Raw genomic sequence first — 21,235 nt, 5'->3', positions numbered from 1 at the left:
CTCCCAAGGAGCTCCCCTCCCCCAGGAGCTCCCCCAGCTGCAGCCCGCGCCTCGCCGTTCCCTCCCATCCCCTTCCCTCCCCTCCCCTCCCTCTCCTTCCATCTCCCCGGACCTACTCCCTCCCGGGCCCAGGCCGTCCGCGCGCGCCGCGCTGTGGGGGGGAGAGAAAGCGGCAACCCGGCGGCTGCTGCGCGGCGGCGGCGGTCTCCCGGGGCACGCGGCCCCGCGCGGACGGGGCGGGGCCTGGCGGGAGGGGGCGGGGCGGGCAGCCGCTCGGGCCGCACCGGGACTGACGGGCAAGCCGGCCCGACCCTCGCCAGCTCGCCCGCCCCCTCCAGGGCTGCCCGACGAGTTCGTACCCCCTCGGCCTGGTGCATCCTGACGGAGGGGGAGTGGCCGGCTCCGGGCCGGCCGGCGTCCAGGGTGAGGCTGCCGGGGAGGGGTTGGGGGCGCCCGTGGGGCCGAGCATCCCTATCCCCGGCCCGCTGGCCCCTGCCCCCCGCCTGCCCCCCGCCTCACGCCTGGCCGCCCCGCCCCGCCTTGACCCCCGGCGGCCTCCGGAGCCCGACGCGGTAAGTGCGCCTTCCTGCTCGGCGTCGGGGAGGGGGCCGCGGCGGGCCGGCCGCGCGACGAGGCCCGCTCCCCGCCCCCACGCGACCCTCCCGCGGGGCCCTCCGGGGCACCTCCGAGCCGAGGGTTGGGTCGGGCGGGGACCTGCCCCAGCCGCGGCCGGGGCTCGAACCCCGGTCCGGCCTCCCGGCCGCGCACCGGGGGCCCGGAGCGGCGTGTGGGCCGCGCGCTCCGACTTGGGCAAAGTTGTGCACGCGGTGTGCGGCCGGCCGGCTGAGGCGTGGACTGCGTTGCTTCCTCCCCGCACTCTTTCACTAATAAAACCAACTGGAAACTATTTCGGATTTTTTTTTCATTGTTGTCCTCAGGCTATCACAATCTCAGTTTTTATGTTAAGTAATTGTCTCATCCCGAAGAGTGGAGAATCAGAAAGGGACTTTATATCACTAAAAACTGGCGTGCCTGCTTGAAACTCCTGTGGGCATTTCAGTGTACTCAGGGATCCAAAGCTGATGAAAAAAGTTTGTGATAGCAGAGTAAAGCATTACTGCCATCTTTACTATCCCATTTGATTTTTACAAATATTTTGGAATAGTTGATACTTTCACAAAATTCAAAAGGTACAAAAGGGATATACAAAGTTTCTCCCCGCCCAGCCGACCAATATTACCAGTTTCTTTCTTTTTTTTTTTTTTTTAATATTACCAGTTTCTAATTGATCCTTTCAGAGATAGTGCATATGCAAATGCCCTCGCTTCATTCTTGAAAAAGTGAAACTGGTGTATATTAAGTGCCTGGCAGTTACTGGTACCCAATAAATGGTAATTCTTCCATTGAGAACACAGTTTAATAAGTCGTTTTGGTTATCAGACCGCTAAAAGAACAATAATGACTTTTTTTCTGGTTTTAAGCATTTGCGGATTTGACTATTGTGAATGTGTATGTTCTGTTGGTGTCATAACTATGAATACTTTTACACTAAGGTGAATACAGTGATATTTTTGGGTAATGGGGCAGGTAGGGAAAAATCAATATGAAACTAGTAAGAAGATGGGACTTAATGTATATAACATAGAGTTCCAAAAATGATTTGAAGCCAGTTTGTGTCCATATAGTACAAAGGATAAAACAAAACTAAATGAGAAAATTGAGGCAGAGCCGGAAAAAAGGAAACAAAGTCAAGGGAAAAGATAACAAGTGCATACATAGTATAAGATCCTGTACTAAAAGTGAGTCACAGTTTTGGCTCTGGGCTTCACAGCAGCCAGAAAAAAAGGGGGGGGGGGCGATAAAGTAAGTTTCAGTGTGTTTCTACTTATAAGATAAAAACCAGTTCTGCCTAAGGAGGGCATTTTCTGGTGATGAGGCCTGAGAAGAGCATTCTCTCATGGGCACTAATAAAAGGGGAGATTAGATTGAATGATGAAGTTGGCAACATCTTTAAAAAAATCCCTACAGGGGCACCTGGATGGCTCAGTCAGTTAAGTGTCTGCCTTCACCTCAGGTCATGATCCCAGGGTCTCTGCTCAGCGGGAAGCCTGCTTCTCTCTCTCCTACTCCCCCTGCTTGTGCTCCCTCTCTTGAGCTCTCTCTGTATCAAATAAATAAATAAAATCTTTAAAAAAAATCCCTACAGAAAATAATGAATTTTAGACAGTGTTCTTCAACCTAGGGCAGTAATAAAACTCTAAAGATGTTTTCTGAAGGCTTAACTTGATCTATTCATAACATTTAGAATTACCTAGAAGAGTATTTCCCAAACTGTGTTCTAAGAAATGAGTAATCAATAGTTTATTTCTTGAAATAAGAATCTGAACTCATATAACTTTGAAATAGCTGGGTTAGACAAATTTCAATAGTTTTTTACTCAATTTCTTGGCTGATGTGAAAGATGACTCTTTTAAAGGAGGTTATTTGGTGACCTTTTACAAATTTATTTGACCATTGAGAACCACTGAACCTATAGAAATGGATGGACAGGCAGTCCTTCACGAAGTTTGATAAAAAATTGGGAGAGCAAAGAGTTTGAGGTTAGCCAATTTGGTAAGAACCAAAGTGAAGAGAATCTAAAAGTCAGAATTTTAAATAGACTGTATGTCAAAGGAAAAGGCTACCTTTCCCCTAAATTCTTAATTGCTCATTGTTCTGCAAGTTGCCTGTTTGACCAAGTGATCTCTAGGATTTCTTCCTGTTCTGTGCTTCAGGGCACTCAGGGTCCTGAATTAGACTACGTTCAGGCAAGTAGAATTGCTTCAATAATGACTTTAATTATTCTTGAATGTAAATATGTGATTAACATAGGTTTTTTTAAATCACAACGTTATTGATACTATTAATTTAGTATCAAATCCTGGAATTCTGTAGCTGTAAGAGACCTTAGAAAGCATGGTACATCTGGGATTGTGCTACTAACATGTAAGGTTGTTCCCAGCAAATTTATGAACCTCCCTGAATCTTTTTCCTTGTTTGTAACATTAGAATGATAACAGCACACAGTTCATTCAATGGATGTTGAGGGGCTAAGAGGTATTGTAGTAGCAAAACAGCTTTATGGGAACAAATAAAATAATGGATCAAGAATCCTTTACTGTCTAAATTTTTTTTCACTCCTGAGTTCAGATGGCAAGAGTTTGAAAGGCAAGGAATAGCACCTCATCCAAATGTATTTGGTCCCTGAGTTTCAGATAGCAGGTAGTGGGGAGTTGAGAGAATGAGGGATTGGTCCAAAAATGGATCTGACTCCATTTAGTTCCTGTGTTTGGATTTTGAGAGTCTGGATGATGAGGTACACTTCTATAAGAAAGTATTCTTATATAAATAATGCAGTGCTATATAAAATGTTACTATTCTGAAGACAAATTGAAGGCCAGAGCTGTTCGTTGTTTTTACTCCATATATGAGAGAAGTGCTTGTTGAGTATGTCAGGTAGGGTAAATTATGCTGTTGTAACAAAAGACCCTCACATCTCAGTGGTTTAGAAAAAGGGTTATATCTTAGTCACAGGACCATGTCCAAGTAGGGTCAACAGGAGAATTCTGTTCCAGGTAGTCGTTTGGAGCACCAGTTTATCGGAGGCTCCATCTCAACACATGCTTCCACAATTGTTAGGGCGGGGGGGGGGGGGAAGGAGGTGATGAATTGCACCTTGGCTCTTAAAGGCTTCTACTTGGAAGTGACACGTGTAACTTCTGCTAACATTTTAATGGCCAAAGAAATCATATGGCTACACCCAACTTCAAGGAAGTTGAGAGATGCAATTCTGTCATGTGCCCAAAAGGAGAAGAACTGGAATAGTCTGCACTAAGCAGGCTTTATAGTCTCATGAATTAACAAAATATCTGAATAAATGAAATCCAAATTATGCTTTTACTATTTAGAGCACAGAATGCAGCATTTTTTGGTGTATGTATGTCTGTTTAATCATAGAATTATGCTAATGAGAATTGCAAAGAGTATTTTTTATTAATTGGAAATGAAATGCTTTTGAAGACTCCATAATTAGACATACTATTTTGACCAAGTGGATTTCATTCTTTTCTAATTATATGTTCATTCAATAAACATTTATTTTTTTCATTCTATAAACATTTAAATGTGTTAAATGTGGTGTGTATAAGGCACTATGTTAGATCCTGTGAGAATAAAAAGATGAATGGGAAGTTTACAACCCCAAATAAAATAGCTATAATTGAGTTCTCCTCTTTAAAACAACATTAACAGAATCTTTCACTATGATAGAACCTGATCAGGTATACACTTTGCTCCAACCACTGTTTTTGGGTTAGGGATTTTTTTGGTGACAAATTAAACTAGCTTAAGCAAAAAGAGTGTGTTGTTAGAAGAAGGATATAGCTTTATGTCACAGAGTCCAAGAGCAGGGAATACAGCTCAGTCTCAGAGGCAACTGACATCAATAACAGAAAATTAGGAGCCAGAGAGGTACCTGGGTGGCTCAGTTGGTTAAGCGTCTGCCTTCAGCTCAGGTCATGATCCCAGGGTCCTGGGTCTCCCTTTCCCCTCTGCCTCCCCCTGTGCTGTCTCTCACTTTTTCTCTCTCTCAAATAAATAAATAAAATCTTAAAAAAAAAAAAAAAAAGGAGCTGGAACTGCTTTCCTTCACATCTCTATGATATCTTGCTAGTGTCTCTCTGGGAGACACTTCATCCCTCTTTTTCTTTGTTGACTGATTCTCTATATTTTGCTTTTAAATGGGCGTTTTAACCTAAGAATTCACACACTTAAAGGAAACCTACTAGAGCCTTTAGCAAGTCCAGTGCCACATCTTGGTTAGTTCTTCAGTTAACCACAATCAGAGTTTGGAAATAATGGAGTTGCCCCTAAAGTATAACAAGGTAGGGTATTTGGCAACTTTGTAATAGAGAAGGAGGCAGTTCTAATAGTTGGGGATTAAAAAAAGCTGTGATGCCATTGAAAGTTCTACGACACAGTTAACATCAGCTTGCACATTCTATTGGGGCACGCTGGTTAGGGTAATGGGGTAAGAAGGTAGAGTTGGAGCACTTGTAGCAACACTGTCCCTTACCTGAACCACTGGTAAATGCCATACCCTTTGTAATCCTTTCCTCCATCCCTCCTCCCTCCCCCAAGGTACAGATTACTGAATTGTCTAACTCTTACAAGTCACCTGCTTTTGATGCTGATGCGCAGGGCTCCCTGGCTTCTCCCCACGGCTAATGCGGAAAAGGGGGAGCATTCGATATACTGCCTTGCTCTGCTCTTTTCTACAATTGGTCTAGACACTCTGTCTAAACATTTTACACTTTAACATGCTATTGCCACATCTCTCCTCCAACTTCAACCTATTTTTTTATTCTCAGTAAATTTCCATTCTTTTTCTGCAAGTGTGTACACTTAGCTTCTCTTAGGAAATTTCCTTGCATCCTTTACCTAGCCAATATCTCCTTTCTCTCTGGTTGCAAATACCCATAGCTTCATCTCAGCAGATGGCTGAAGGAATGGACTAAAGGGAGGTAGTATATGTTACCTGGAAGACGGGCTCCCCAGAAAAGGAATAACAACAGAGAGAGGTGAGTAAAAGCTGTGTATTTGATTTGTCAAGGATATATATTAATCTAAAAGAGCAGACAGGGAGGAGTTTGGGTACAAATTATAGAACACCTGGAACGTCATTCTAAGGCGTTCTTTTACTCTTCTTGCTATGCAAATAGACGGGTCTTTCTAGGTTCAACTAAACAGAAAACTACGATAGGCTTGTTTACTTAGAAGGCTATCAGGCAGGAACCACAGCTTGCCAACAAGGCAGCATCAAATGTTCCTCATCAATGGTTGTGATCCTCACAGCAGTCCATGTAAGCAGTTCCTGTAGCCATCTGGGAGTCCTTGCTCCAAGTGAAAGCTCAGCTGAAGGAGAGAAAGCTCACACAAGATGGATGCAGGAGCTGTCTTGGTTTAAAAAATCTCGTGTCTCACAAGAGACAATATGCCATACAACTCCATAGAGTTAGCTTCCAGGGACCCCATAAGGGATATGACAATTACGAGAGCCATCACACTCAGGGAAGTCAAAGCTATGGCTTCCTATGAGATATTTAGAGTTTATTTATAGTTCCTCTGAGTCCAGCTGCAAATTTACTAATCATTTTTACTATAAGCAATGTTGCCTAGTAACATAGTTGGCATACCTACTTTTATCAGATCGCCAGGGAACAGGGCTAAGAGAGTTAATTGAAGGTTAAATGCAGAAGGGAAAGAGATTTAACTCCACTCACACTTGTATTATCTGTAGTGTCTTCCATAGCCCTTTTCATTTGGGAAGTATTCAATAATATTCATTTTGCTTCCTTTGATGTAGTGTGTTTTAACTCTTTATGAGAGGAAAGTGTGACATAGGAAGAGAGGTTGAGAGCAAAGTAAGGCTGGAAAGATAGCAAGAACGCCTAGATTATTAGAAACACTGGTTTCCATACTAAAGATCTTGGCTTTTATTGAGCTTGTAGGTGATTGAAAACAAAAAGTTTTAAGTAAAAGTAATATGGTCATGAATTGGACTTTGGGAGGTTACTTTGTCTATAATGTGGAGAGTGGATGAGAGGAGATTTAGACTGAGGCTGGTTGGTTCACTTTTACTTAATATTTGCCTCTGTTTGGGGAGATATTTCTCTGATAAGCAGAAAGAAGGAATACCCAATTCTCCTGCTCCACAGGAGTTTAGAATTGCTGGACAGATTTGGCATGGTGCTTTGGAGGGGCCTGACCAATTTGTCCTAAATTTGTCACGTTCCCCCTTCCACCCTGGGGATGGGGAGTTGGGGAGGACTTCTCTGACCTGCCTCCTAACAACATTGAATTAACACTAAGAAATAATTCTAGCCTCCACTGGTCTCCACTGATTGCCATTTGACTCACTGACATAACTCATTTTACTTTTTGCTGGAGTCGAATTATAGGATGAATTGGTGGCTTTTTTTTTTTTTAAGGTCTAGGTAGGGAATTTCTTTATATTGGTTAACTTGTATTGATTAACTGTTTCTAATTGCAAGCAGCTGAGAAACAGTGGTTCACATTTTTCTCTGTTGTTTACATTGCCCTTTACTACCCTTAACTTACCCCGCTTTCGCTGTTCCAGCTAATACACAATTTATACAATCTGACTGGTTCTGCAGCAGAATCAACTTGATCTGTGATTGGCTGATTATGTGTATCGAGAACCCAGCTAATTTTGCTTGATTATATTCGTATCCAGAGAGTACTGACTGATTCCTTTATTCTCCTCCATCACCATAAAGCTACATAGAAGATAGAAACACTGGATTTGGTTCAGGTCAGTAAAAGACAAACTGATGGTTATCCAGATTATTACTTTTTATGGCACATAAGACAGTTGGGTGTCACAGCACATGCCAACCACAAAGGATCAAGCAGGACTTTGTGGTTTGCCATTATCTTTATGGTATTAACAGTCTTGATCCTTGCGCCACAGCAAATACATACCAAAATTCACAAAATCTAAGAATGGGTGGCAAGGAAATCTGTCTATCTATCTTTCTTTCTTCCTTCCTTCCTTCCTTTTTTTTTTACTTGTCATCAAGTTAAAGGGCTTTTTAAAAAAAATGTTTTATTTATTTATTTGAGAGAGAGAGGTAGCAAGAGAAAGCACAAGCAGGGAGGAGAGGGAGAAGCAGGCTCCCTGCGACCAGGGAGCCCAATGCGGGGCTCAATCCCAGACCCTGGGATCATGACCCGAGCCAAAGGCAGACGCTTAATAGACTGAGCCACACAGGCACACCAAGTTAAAGGGCTTTTTTAGAAAGTAAATCTTTTGTTATAATTATGCTGTGGTCTTCATAGTATCAACTGTGATAACTTTTATAGATGAGTTCAGGGATAAAAAGTCCATATATTAATTTAACTGATTTTTTAAATGTTGCTTGCTTTACTTCCAGATATTAGTACCACTAAGCAGTTGAGAGATGAAAACGTACTTTTGATATATATTAATGTGGCTCAGCACTTTGCCCTATAAGAATTAGTGACAGAAATTGGGAAGGAGTCAAGTGGGGAGAAATCTGGGAGGCTCTTGTACTTCAGGAATAAAGGCCACTTTGGCATTTAATTGCAATTATGATGAACTTAGTATTTTGTTATTTTAGGAGTGATGTGTTCTTTAAGGACTGTCTTTTGTTTTTTGTTTTTGTCTTTTAGTGCCTTATTTGCTTTTATTTTGGTCAGATCTTATTGGTAAAGAATTTAAGTCTGCTTTACTAGTCCTTGATATCTAATCTTGTACAAATCAACTGTACTCTGAATCTGCTTCCCAATTCGGACAATGGGGGTAAATGCATACTCTACCTTCTCACAAGGTAGTTACGAGTTCCAAATGAGAATATTTTACAAGCAAGAAGCGATGTGTTACAGTTGAACATACATGGTCTTTAGAGTCAGTCCTGGCTTCACATTGAACCCTGCTACTCAGCAGGTACCTGTAACCTCACTTGACTTCAGTGTCCTCATATGTAAGGGGAGAGAGGAATGACCCCTGTTTGCCAGAGTGTGTGAGACAACTAAAGACCCATTCAATGTAGAGACTTCATGTATTATCATGCACATTTATGCACTTAGGAAATAGTAGCTGCTATTAGTATTCAAATCCTTATAATTTGCAGGTGCTATTTACTTAATCCCATTTAACTGAAAAGAAAACTGAAGACCTAAGAGGTGATTTGCCCAAATCATACAGCTAGCTGTTGAGTGGCTTAGTTATTGACTCAAGCCTTCTGCTCTATCACTTAGGCTACCACTGATAAGTAATAATGTGGGAAAATAATAGCAGAAGCCCCTCAAATGGCTTCCTCTAAATTGATTCATAGTTTTAACCTAATGCATTCTTTTCTCTCTGTAAATTGTACTTACTGATCCCCAGGGCCAACTAAATACTCATGGCTAAATAGGATGCCCTATGGTGGGGCACAACTCTGTGCTTACCTAATGAGCTGGGTACTCACCAAAAGTTGTTTGTGTTTATTTACAAACCCGTTTTTAACAGGTATGCTTCTTCTAATAATTATGAAACATTTTAGGCATGTTAATTAATGAGTATAATGAAAAGAAAAGTCATTCTTTGAAAATTAAGTTGATTGCTCTGGGACATCTCAGTATAGAAGAGTTCTTAACAAATTTGCTCTCAAATTTGATGAAGGCTGGATAACTGTAAAAGACTGGGTGGGGGTGGGTTTAGGGGTGTGTGTGTGTGTGTGTGTGTGTGTGTGTGTGTGTGTTGGAGATCATCAAAGTCTAAAGCAGTGCCTGTTCATGGGCCAGCTAACTGGTTTTAGACTATTAGTAGTTCTCAAGGAAGTGGGGCTGGATCCAGGACCCCGGGATCATGACCTGAGCCGAAGGCAGATGCTTAACCAACTGAGCCACCCAGGCACCCACCTTGAAGAGTTTTCTAACTGGCTTCCCTACTGATGGTCTCTTCCCTCACAAATCTATTATTCACTGTTGCCAATTTTTTAAAATATGTAGATATATATTTTATTTGTCAAGAGTAAATGCCAAATTTTTTTGAAGCATACCTCTAAATTGACTCAAGAACCTCATCCTCTCCCAGATAAAGGACACACTTCCTCCTTGATAATTCAGTAATAGTTTCATTCAAAACCTCTTCTGTTAGATTTTAAGATCTTTCAAATCAAGGTCTGTGTCATTCATTTATTCTTTGATTTAAATGTAATAAATATTTGAATGCCATGCACTATATGAGTTGTTAGGGATATAATGGTCCCTGCCCTAATCGATTTTATTGTCTGTTTTCTCACCTTTAAGTTCTTTTTGCATACAGCACAACAATGTGTTGAATTTACATAAACAGGATTTTTCTTCACATTTATAACATTTGCTTTTTATGTAGTTGGAGAGAGGTACAGAATATCTGATGTATTCCTGAAATTAAAGTTTAATTTTCACATCTTTTCTAACCTGTGTAAATAATTAACTGTTTTCTGCCATCATTTTTAAATGTTAGTGGAATTTAAGTGTTAGTGGAATTATATTAGTTTTCTAATGTTTAAGCCAAATTCTGATAAAAGACCCATTTTTACTAAGTTTTAAAAGTACCCCGGAACATCAAACTTTAGAGGATTCTTTGAAATCACGTGTTGTAACTCCTTCTCATAGTTGAAGGAAAACTTAATTCCTGAAGTGTTTTATGCGATCTATAGTACACATTTAAAACTACAAGAGTAGATTCATTATAATTGATTACTCCATAAAACAAATAATGTTGTCTTAAAAATGCTATGTGAAGAGAGGTTTGTAAAATAATGATTACCCATATAACCCGGTTCCTCAGTAGCTTTGATTTTTATTGTTGAGTGAAGCTGTTCTTTTAAAAGTCGCACTTTTTAAAGTTGAAGTGAGCTTGTCTACAGTCTGTCTTCATAACATTTCACTGTTGCTGTTACAGTACTGAACAGAGTCATCTTATAAATTTACAAACTAACATTTGAGCAGATTTGCAGCAGAAATTGCATGTGGACTCCTTAATTACATTTTGAAAAATGTATTCAGAATTGGAATTTTCCTATTTTAAATAGTTTGAGCTGTATCTCAAGTTTAAGTAAAGCCAACTTATTAAAATAAAAGAGGTACAGAATATAATTTCATAATAGGTTTGAAGAAAATGTTGGTCAGTCTGAAAAGACATCTGCTATTTAGCCATTAGATTTCAAAGTGACAAAAATTTTATGCCTAAAGAATGAAATAGAAAAAGGAAATTCGTAGAGTAACATACTGTGATTGTCCTCTTAAGTTGAAAAAATACTGAAAATGGTTTGTCCCCAGAAGTAAATGTTTTCTAATATTTTTTAAAGTAGAATATTTATTTTACAATTTCAAAAATGTCTATTTTTTATTATTGCTCTTATAATTGTTAGATATATTCATTCATTAGAGAAATATTTATTGAGCACCTATTGTCTGCCAGGTACCATGCTAAGTACTAAGGTTACAGTGATTAACGAAAGTCTACTGAAGCTTACTTTGTACTAAGGATAAAGACAATAAATAAGGGAATAAACATCTAGTATGCCAGGCAATGATAAGTGCTATGAAAAGAACTTAAAGAGTTGGGGGATAGAGAACAGGGGGGATCTAATTTATATGGAGTAGTCCATGCAGACCTTTTTAATAATTTAACAATATAATGACTTTTAATATATATTGATCTTGTAAAAATAATTACCGTAAGGAGTACCTCTCATCAGAGCTGGATAAATTTTTGAGCAAAACAATTTTATATTGTTTGGCAAAAGTTGATGAGACAGAAGAAAAACTGTTATTTAAATATATGCTGAGGGGCGCCTGAGTAGCTCAGTCAGTTAAGCAACCGACTCTTGATTTCTGCTCAGGTCATGATCTCAGGGTCCTGGGATCCGCGATGGGCTCTGTGCTCAGTGTGGGTCTGCTTGTCCCTCTCCCTCTGCTCCTCCCCACGCTCTCTCTCTCATAAATAAAATCTTTTAAAAAAATAAATGCTGAATTCCATGCCATGAAAGTATTAATTCTTAAGCCTACTACATATTTTTCATAAAGTATGGCCCAAGAATTGAGTTAAAGCTGGGGAATAATTTCTGTAAAGCTCTTTCTAACATGAGGTCTATAACAAGCTACTGTATCAATAGATAATTTTTGAACTTTTCTTGTCAGAATGAAGATTTTTCTCCAAAGTACCCGTGCTTAGACAAGCTTAACCTTAGGCAAAACTATTAAATAGAGATCTAGCTGTAAGTGATTTTGAGAAAATTCTATCTTTGAAGACTATTTTCTAACTTCACTTGCCTAAATTCTCTCCATTTGTCAGCATTTCCCTTATTCAATTTGACACTTAAAATCTTTGTAGCCATATTAGTCTTTTATTTTTTAACTCTTATTTAAATATTCTATTTTATTATAACTTATTTTATCCTCTAAGTTCTAATTTGTTTTTTCTTTGATTATATTTGCTAGAAGGTAAGAGAATACACTGGCAAATTTTCTAAGAGCTGGATCTTTATTAATTCTGTCATTTTATTTCTTAATTCTTTAGTTTCTCCTCTGATCTTTATTATTTCATGACTCTTTTTAGAGGGCTGATTTGATTTTCATCTTGAGTAGACTGCTTAATGTATGCCTTTCCTTTTAAAAAATCAATGCAGTTAGAAAGTTATAAATCTTACAACAGAAGAAGCCTCCCTCCTATGACTGTCTGAGCCATACACGGCACTCAGGTGCCATTCCTTCCCTTTTATCAAAGTCTTCACTGTTTTTTGCTTCAGTGCTTCTCCCTATAGTCATCAATCTCCTCTTCTGCAGGATCGTTCTCATCATTCTAATATGTTCCATGTTTTAAAAAATCAACAAATAAGCAAGTAAGCAAATCTGTTGCCTTGATCCCTCACCTCTTCCAGCTATAATCCCATTTTGCAGCCTCACTGTTCAGATTTCCTGAACAAGTTGTCTATACATGTCCTCTCCTATTCCTCTCATACTCCATTAACTCTTAAACCCACCACAGTCTGGCTTTGTCACCTTCCCTTTACTGAAACAGCTCCTATCTGATTTGGCAGAATCTTTTTGTTGACAATTCCAGGGGACATTTTTCTTTGCATGGGGTACCCAACCTCCTATTTGACGTTGTGGCCGTGACTTTGGCCATGAAACACCTTTATCCTCTGACTTGCCTGACACCAGACCCTGAGGATTTTCCTCTACTTCATTGGTTATTCCTTACCAGTCTCCTTTGGTGGCTTTTCCACCATTAGACTTCTTTTAGAGTTTTTTGGAGCTTGGATCTGAGTTCCAGGAACATTTATCCAGCTATCTGACACCTCCACTTAGATGTCTCAAAGGTACCTGTAACTTAACATAATGAGAAATGAACACCAATTCAAAAAAATATAACTAATGAGGAAGTGTGATAAAATGACTGGGTACAAGATAAATGTATTCAATACTGTCATTATAATAGAAATAACCATGTGAGGGGCACCTGGGTGGCTCACTCGTTAAGTGTCTGCCTTCGGCTCAGGTCATGATCCCAGGGCCCTGGCATGGAGCCCCGCATCGGGCTTCCTGCTCAGTGGGAAGCCTGCTTCTCCCTCTTCCACTCCCCCTGCTTGTGTTCCCTCTCGCTGTGTCTCTCTCTAGCAAATAAATAAAATCTTAAAAAAAAAAAAAACCACGAGGAAATGAAACTAGAGAAGAATTACTGCATTTACTACAGTGACAAAAAAAGAAAGTAAAAGAACATGATAAAAAAAATTTAGTAAGAAAAGCATAGAACCTATAGTCAAAAGATTTTAAAATCTTATTCCTGAGCATGAGATCTGAACAAACTAAATAACATATATGCTTAGATGTGAAGCCTTAATATCATAAAATGCCAATAATCTCAATTAATATGCAGATTTAATGCAATTCCAGTTAGAATCTCAGTGGGGTCAGGGCTTTTTGTTGAGAGGATTGGGTAATATTACTTTAAAGTATATACAAGGGTAAATATCTAAAATTAGCTTTAAAAATGATTTTATTTTTTTTTTTTAAGGTTTATTTATTCATTTTAGGTGGGGAGGGGCAGAGCGAGAGAAAAAATTCCCAAGCCGACTCCCTGCTGAGCGCAGAGCAGACTCAGGACTCATCAATCCCACGACCCTGAGATCATGACCTGAGCCAAAATCAAGAATCAGATGCTTAACTGACTGAGTCACCCAGGTTCCCTAGCTTTAAAAATTCTTTTAAAAGGACATATATGGAGGGATGCCTGGGTGGCTCAGTCGGTTTAGCATCTGCTTTCAGCTCAGGTCATGATCCCAAGGTCCTGGGATTGAGTCCCTCATTGAGCTCCTTGCTCAGCGGGGAGCCTGCTTCTCCCTCTACCCCTCCCTCCTGCTTGTTTTCTCTCTCTCTCTCCCAAATAAATAAAATCTTTTTTTAAAAAAGGGTATATGTGGAAGTAGGAACCTTAACAAACATTAAACTTTATCTAATAGACTAAATAAAACACTGTACTATTGGCATAAAAATAGACAAATAGAACAGAAGTAGCACCCCGAAATTTCTCTATATATGAGATGCTAATTAATACCAAAAGTAATACCTCAATTCAGTGGAAAAAGGGTGGTTTACATTAAAACTATATTGATAATAGAGGGCTCATATTAGAAATAAAAAGGGCTCCAACAAATCAAAAAGATAGAGATAATAGGAAAAAAAAAATGAGAACTAAGCAAAGACCCTTTCACAAAGAGGATATCCAAATGCCCAGTAAACATGAAAAGTTACCCAATGACATTAATAACCAGAGAAATGTAAAGTAAAATCAAATGGGATTCCACTCTGCATCTATCAGCGTGACTAAAATGAAAGACTGACAATACCAGTGTTGGCTGCGTGTGGAGTAACTGGAGTTCTCATATGGTTGTGGGAGTATAAATCAGTAATAACAGTCAAAATTAAACATATGCATACCTTATAATCTAGCAGTTTTGCCTCTGTCTATATATATACGCAATAGGAATGCGTATACATGTGCATCCTATAACACAGACAAGAATGTTCATAGCAGCATTACTTGGCAAAAGTCTAAAACTAGAAACAACTAAAATGTCTGAGCAATAGAATGTATTTTGATGGTTGTATATTTATACAGTGGAATACTATATAGCCATAAAAACCAGCTATCAGCTGCTACAGACAACCACACAGATGAGTTTCAAAACACTGGTGAGATAAGAATCCTTTATGTCAAATTGAATGAAGACGATGACGAGATCCTTATGAGTTACCACAGGGGCATCTCTCCATGGCATGGGTCCGTACCATGCACTGCAAGATGTTTGTCATTTCTGGCCTCTGTCCACTCAATGCCTGTGGCACTCTCTAGTCATCCAACAACTACAAATTCACCCCCCACCCCCTGTGACTTCCAGAAGCCTTTTTGGGGTGCAGGAGTGGAGGCTCTACCCACGTTGAGAATCACAAGGCTAGAGGAATTGGAGGAGCCTCTCTCTGGGCAGTAATGCCTATGCTAACCTCGAAGGATGAGTAAGATCTTAAAACCAGAGACTTTGGGACACAAGCAGCATATAAAAGAGGGAGCAACATAATGTAGACTCTATCTCACCTGATGAAGCAGTGTGTCCTTGTTGGATAATAGAAATAAAGTTGGATAGATAGAGCGGAGTTAGAATTGTTGATATGAAGGAGTGTGACAGAGGTGAGCAGACAGGGAAAGTGTCATTTTACTCTTGAATGCATCCTGCATACTACTGCCAAATTAATTTTCTAAAACATTGCCCAGTTCAACGGTCCACTTAATATTGCCTGTGAGTCTTGACACCTTTGCTTTATGCTTAAGGCATTTTATCTCATCATATTCATTCCGGTTTATGTCTTATTACTCCTTAAAATTAATTAGGTATGTCTGGCTGGCTGATCAAACTGCTATTTTTACCCCCTCTTTCTTTGTCAATATGCTCACTTCATGCTTTTATTAATATCTTTCTTCCTTTATAAAATATCCTCATTCTTTCTATACAACTTACTATTCCCAGAGACCTTCTCCCTAATGAAATTGGCACATACCACTCCACACCATCCCGATACCTATTTCCTCTTTCTTAGAGTATTTATGGTTTGTTCTGCCATATTGACCACAACATTGTAGATGGCTTTTCATGCCTCTCGTTCTTATTTCTCTGAATAATTTTTATTCTTCTGAAGAGCTGTGTAAAGTTAAGATCTATGCCTCCCAATATTTTTATAAGCCTCCAATGGAGCCTTGTTTTGGCCAGTTGATAATAGGCATTGTCATTCAAGTGAAATAGCATTAGATATTGAGCACCCTGAAAACTTAAATTCTGCATGTGTAGATCACAGTATATTAATATTGCAGCATTATATTGTGTCTTATATTTAAATTGCCAAGTACTTTTTGTTTCAGTAACTCGATTTAATTCTTTTTGAAGGTAGGAACCAAGATGTTATGTAACTGTGTCCCCCACAATGCCTAGCAGGGTGTCTTGCTCACAGTAAATAGTATTTTAAATTTTGATTGATTTTTTAAATTTGCTTTATCAATTTGCCTTAACTGTAACCATGCTCAGACCATTGTTTTGTTTTGCTAACAACAGAGGGCACCATTAGGATACTTGTACACCCAAGAAATAATCCTGTCCCACTCCTTGGTAGCTTTCTTGAGCCACACTTTCCTCCTTCTAAACGATGTCATACAAATTCGGAAATTATACTAAATCAAAGCAGCCCAATCCTAACTATAGAGCAATATTGGCTTCCAGTTATTTCTTTGAAAAAAGAGTAAGTACTGTCATATTTTGATCCTTTGTAGTTTTCAGACTTTTTCTTTCTCTGTCTTCCTAATCTTTGCCCGAATGAAATCTTACCCCAGATCTTACTGTATTAATTAAATACATTCCTTTCCCGAAGGAAGAAGATAGACATGGAAAGCAACAAACTGGAGCCCCACCTTTGTCTCCCTTCCCCTCCTCCTGCCCTCTAAAGAGCACAGCTTGAAAGTCACTATAACTCATCTAATTAAAACACGCTTTTTAAAAAACGATTATTTTGTGATATCTCATTTGGGAATTTAGTATAAAACTAGAAACATTTTCGTTTTACAGTGATTTTTATGTACAAAGGAAAATGTTCTGGAATAAATTCCTTGTTTCAGCAATGAAAGAGTTAATACGCTAAGCAGCAGAGACTGAGATATTGCAAGGGATAGTGCTTTCTGTTTCTGTCATTTGTGGTTTAAGAAAAGAGGGTGGTGTTCTGCATTTGAAAGGACTTTAATGAATGCTGTCAGTGTTTGTGAGAGCTAATGGTCAGTATGGGAAAAGAGAGGGGGGAAGTGGTCTAGCTGCTTCAGGATAGGTGGATGAGAGTTTGCTCTGATTGAACGGAATGTTCCACCGTGTTTCATCGCTATTCATTCTCCTTTGTTCTTTATAATCTGCTATATTGGTATAAAAGTTAATGTAGGTATATATGTGAACGTGATTTATTTCCTTTCAATCTGTTTATTGTGTACAGCAGGGCATAGACTTCTCTTGTCTTGGTTGGATGCACAAATCTGTGTGCAGTGCTTTTTGCCCGTTGCCTAGACGATCACTTGGTTTCTCTGAGGATGTCTGGTTCTCGTAAAGAGTTTGATGTGAAGCAGATTTTGAAAATCAGATGGAGGTGGTTTAGCCATCAAGCATCATCTAACTCTACAGTTGACAGCCAGCAGGGAGAATTTTGGAATCGAGGACAGACTGGAGCAAACGGTGGGAGAAAGTTTTTAAATCCATGTAGCCTACAATTGCCTTTGGCTTCAATTGGTTACCGAAGGTCCAGCCAACTGGATTTTCAGAATTCACCTTCTTGGCCAATGGCATCCACCTCTGAAGTCCCTGCATTTGAGTTTACAGCAGAAGATTGTGGCGGTGCACATTGGCTGGATAGACCAGAAGTGGATGATGGCACTAGTGAAGAAGAAAATGAATCTGATTCCAGTTCATGCAGGTTGATTATTTTCTTACTGTTAGAAACGGGGTGTGGGGGTATATTCTCTATAGTGTTAATAATTTAGTATTATTATTTATCTATGATATATACCTCTACATACATACACATACATAACATTTGGGTATGCATATATGGTACTTTTGCTAGGGTTTGCTGAAATGTTCTCAATTTTAATTCTGTAAAATTATAAAGACTACAAGTTGCATTCATTTTGAAATACCTTATGTTCCATATATAGATATGGCTCTGCCTTGAAAATAATATATAGTAGCAATTTTATGCATCATGGCCTTGCAGTTTGCTTCATTCATTTACCTTCTATAGTCATAGCAAAACTATAGAAGACCTGACATTTTACTTTGCAACAGATTATGGAGTCATTTTTAAATCTTAATGAAAATGAAGAGTTTTACAAGGAGATGTACATTGTAGTTGTCAGTAATTTTTTTTACACCATTGTAGTTACAATAATATTTTTCTTATGGTTATTTCTCTTTGTCCTGTCTATGTTGCTGCCCTCCAGACTAATACAGGAAATACAGTAGCATGTCTCTTTCTGCGATGACAGCTACTAATTCCTATTACCTTCACTTCACTGAAAATTGGGCTATTTAGGGAAGTGAAGGACATTCCTTCAGGAGAGTATCAGGGAACACAGAGGGGCTACATGTGGTCAGCTGCTAAAAGCAGGGAGAGAAGAAGGGAGAGTGAGTTTGAGGAGAGAACATAAAAAAAAAAATTGGTTGATGTCTCAGTGACTTTATCCATCTTCCCCCTTGGAACCTGGCTTTATCTTTGAAATGAATTTTATCAATCAGTTTAAACTACTATAGCATATTATGTAACAAGTCACAGCATAAAACTCATCTTTCTGGTTCATCTTCATGCAGAAATATTTCTCAGTATTTAAAGGCTGTTGTTTGTCTAATTTGACTACTGGATTCTTTTTTAAAAATTTCTCTGCAGGTTTTGATAACACTTGTAATTTGTGTGTTGGTTCTTAATTATAGGCATCATAAGAGATGGAGACAAAATGAATTCATAGATTCAAGTATTTCTTACCTGGGGATATTTATTGCTTTCTCCTTTTCTAACCTTCAGAACATGGAATTCTGAATTGTGGTGTTGGAATAATAAATATAGACCAGTCATCTATAATCATTTGTATAATGAAGAGAGGGGCGTATCTTTACATAGGTAACTAGTGTATTTAATTTAAAAATTTTTAAATTAGTCTGTGACTTGGCATTAAGTGAATAAGAACTCCAAATAATTTTAATATGGAGATCAGTTGAGTTAGTATGGTTTCATTGCTTTGCATTTTCTTTGGAGACTTGTTGCCATAAAGAGAATAATAATGTATACAGTAAAAGGCTCAGGGTTTATCATTTTTATGGACACCCAAAAAGTAATCATCTTCCCATTTGAAAATCAATGCAATGTATCAAGACTATTATAACAAAACCAGAAAAACAAAACATTCATTCATTTATCACCATAAGTTATAAAAATCTTAACATATATCTACTACCTGGAGAGATTATACATATATGAGTATAAAATTTATATGCAATGTCTAAAGTTGTAAAGGTTATAGACACATTGGTTGCTATAATTTACTTCCTTACAACAAAGGTAATATGCATAACTAATGATTATTGAAATCAAGTTAATGTATTCTTTAGTATCCATATTGAAATATCATCTTAGTGGGATATTCATTATGAAAGAAAAAGACTGCCTTTTTTTTTTAAGTGAGAGATGGCTGTATGTGTACTTCAAGAATATAAAATTGACACTTATAGGAGATATAAAAGTAAGAATGGTATTTTTTTAAAAAATCTGATTGTAGTTGTTTTTAAAATGCTAATCAAGAAGCTTGAGAAATTAAATAATAAGATGGGAGTAAATAGTTTACATCTGCAGTGATCAAACTATTCCTAAAATATTATTTCAAAAATAAAATGTGCTTTTAAAAAGTCCCTGATTTTTAGATATAAAAACACGTCAAAGCAACTTAATATTCTCAAAGGTTTGAAATTTCTATCCTAATATCTTACTGCAAAAAACAACCATTCTAGATTTAGAAATGTCATTTGTGTGTATAGTACTACTCCTCTGTTTTTTCCTAGATTAAATATATCTGATTCTCACATCTTCCTTCAGTCCTTCAGCTCTGAGTCTTTGATCTTTGTCATAAGGATACATTTATTTGCCTCTAGCTTTTTGATTAAGTGAGCAGTCTCTTTAGGTGGTGGCCCTTCTACAAATCAAAAGCTGTCACTGTTAATGTCAAAAGAAGCTACACTGACATTCATCAAATTTTTGTATATAACTTGGGCACAAGTGTTTTTCTTTTTCTTACATAATAGTTACAAAAAATAAAACATAATGAACATTTGAGTATGTTATGAATTGATATCTTAAAATATTAAAGACATAACGGTAATATACATGATATATGGAGAATTTCTTATTTAAGCATTCATAGTAATTACGTAGGTAGATCTCAGAACTTAGACTGAAATTTCGAATTATTAGAAAAAAGGGAAAACAGCTGAGTGGTTTTACCTACACAAAATCCTAGCACCCACAGTGGGTCTGCACAATTTCAGACAGAAGTGAAAGACATCATATGTTGCTTATATGTTTGATTAGTTGCATTCCAACTAGGAGACATGTCAGCTTCAGCCCTTAGACTTCCGCTAATTTCTCCTGCCACACGTCTAAGTGATTTAAAAGATTTCATCTTTTGGGGGCACTTGGGTGGCTCAGTAGGTTGAGCATCCAACTCTTGATTTCGGCTCAGGTCATGATCTCAGGGTTGTGAGATTGAACCCCACATCAAGTTCTATGCTGAGCATGAAGTCTGCTTGGGATTCTCTCCTCCCTCTGCCCCTCCCAGCTCGTTTCTCTCTAAATAAATAAAATCTTTAGAAGTTTTCATATTTTAATTTTGATCTTAGGTCTGTAGCCTAGCCAGCGTTTTCTCCATGGCAGTTGTCTAAGTCATTACTTCAGTATTGAAGTGCAACCCTTATTCTTTACACTGTGAGGAATTTTAGACCCTAAGTGAGGGTTGCCAGTGTGCAGTAGGTTCCTAAGACCTTAATTCAGGATGAATTCTTAGGAAGGCTAGGAGAGTTTCCATTGTGACCCACCATGTGACCATAGTACAAACTCAGTTTACACTTCACTTGATTTGCCAGCCTTGAAATTATGTAATTTTTAACATATTGAGGGAAATTTCATTATTTCAAGCTTTGTTCGTAAAGTTTAATATTTTAGATGTCAGATTTGTATGTCACATTTTTAGTCAATATGTGTAAAATATTGCTGTACTTTACAAATATTCAGAAATAATAATAGCTAATACCAGCTGGGTGCTTAGTACCTGTGGAGCACTGTTTTAAGCGTTTTAGTATGAATTCCTTTAGTCTTCACAACAAATTTCTGAGATAGCCACTGTTCTCATTCTAATTTTATAGATGAGTCAATGAGGAACAGAAAGGCTAAGTAACTTGCTCAAGGTTAGTAAGTGAAATAAAACTGCATTTTAAAAAATAAACTTTATATTTTTACAACTGTTTTAGGTTTATAGGAAAATTGAAGAATAGTA

General features: G+C 38.3%; 1 protein-coding gene across 6 annotated transcripts in view; it reads left to right on the top strand.

Annotated features, from left to right (window-relative positions):
* Window positions 1–305: 305 nt before the first annotated feature.
* Window positions 306–21,235, top strand: part of KLHL5 (kelch like family member 5) — an 84,152-nt gene continuing 63,222 nt past the window's right edge. The window contains exons 1-3 of one of the 6 annotated variants that reach the window (XM_081812455.1): window positions 444–572; window positions 17,140–17,613; window positions 18,718–18,813. In XM_081812455.1, coding sequence (XP_081668581.1) covers window positions 17,234–17,613; window positions 18,718–18,813 — 476 coding nt within the window. In that variant the 5' untranslated portion in view covers window positions 444–572; window positions 17,140–17,233. Of the gene's footprint in view, window positions 573–17,139; window positions 17,614–18,717; window positions 18,814–21,235 lie in introns of all 6 variants that reach the window. The other 5 variants (XM_081812452.1, XM_081812453.1, XM_081812456.1 and 2 more) reach the window with 5 other exon arrangements.

Source organism: Leptonychotes weddellii, chromosome 2, assembly GCF_054177405.1.
Source record: "Leptonychotes weddellii isolate Sample4059 chromosome 2, ASM5417740v2, whole genome shotgun sequence".
Lineage (NCBI taxonomy): Eukaryota > Metazoa > Chordata > Mammalia > Carnivora > Phocidae > Leptonychotes > Leptonychotes weddellii.
Note: the sequence above shows the minus strand (reverse complement) of the source record. Positions and strands in the feature narration are given on the sequence as shown.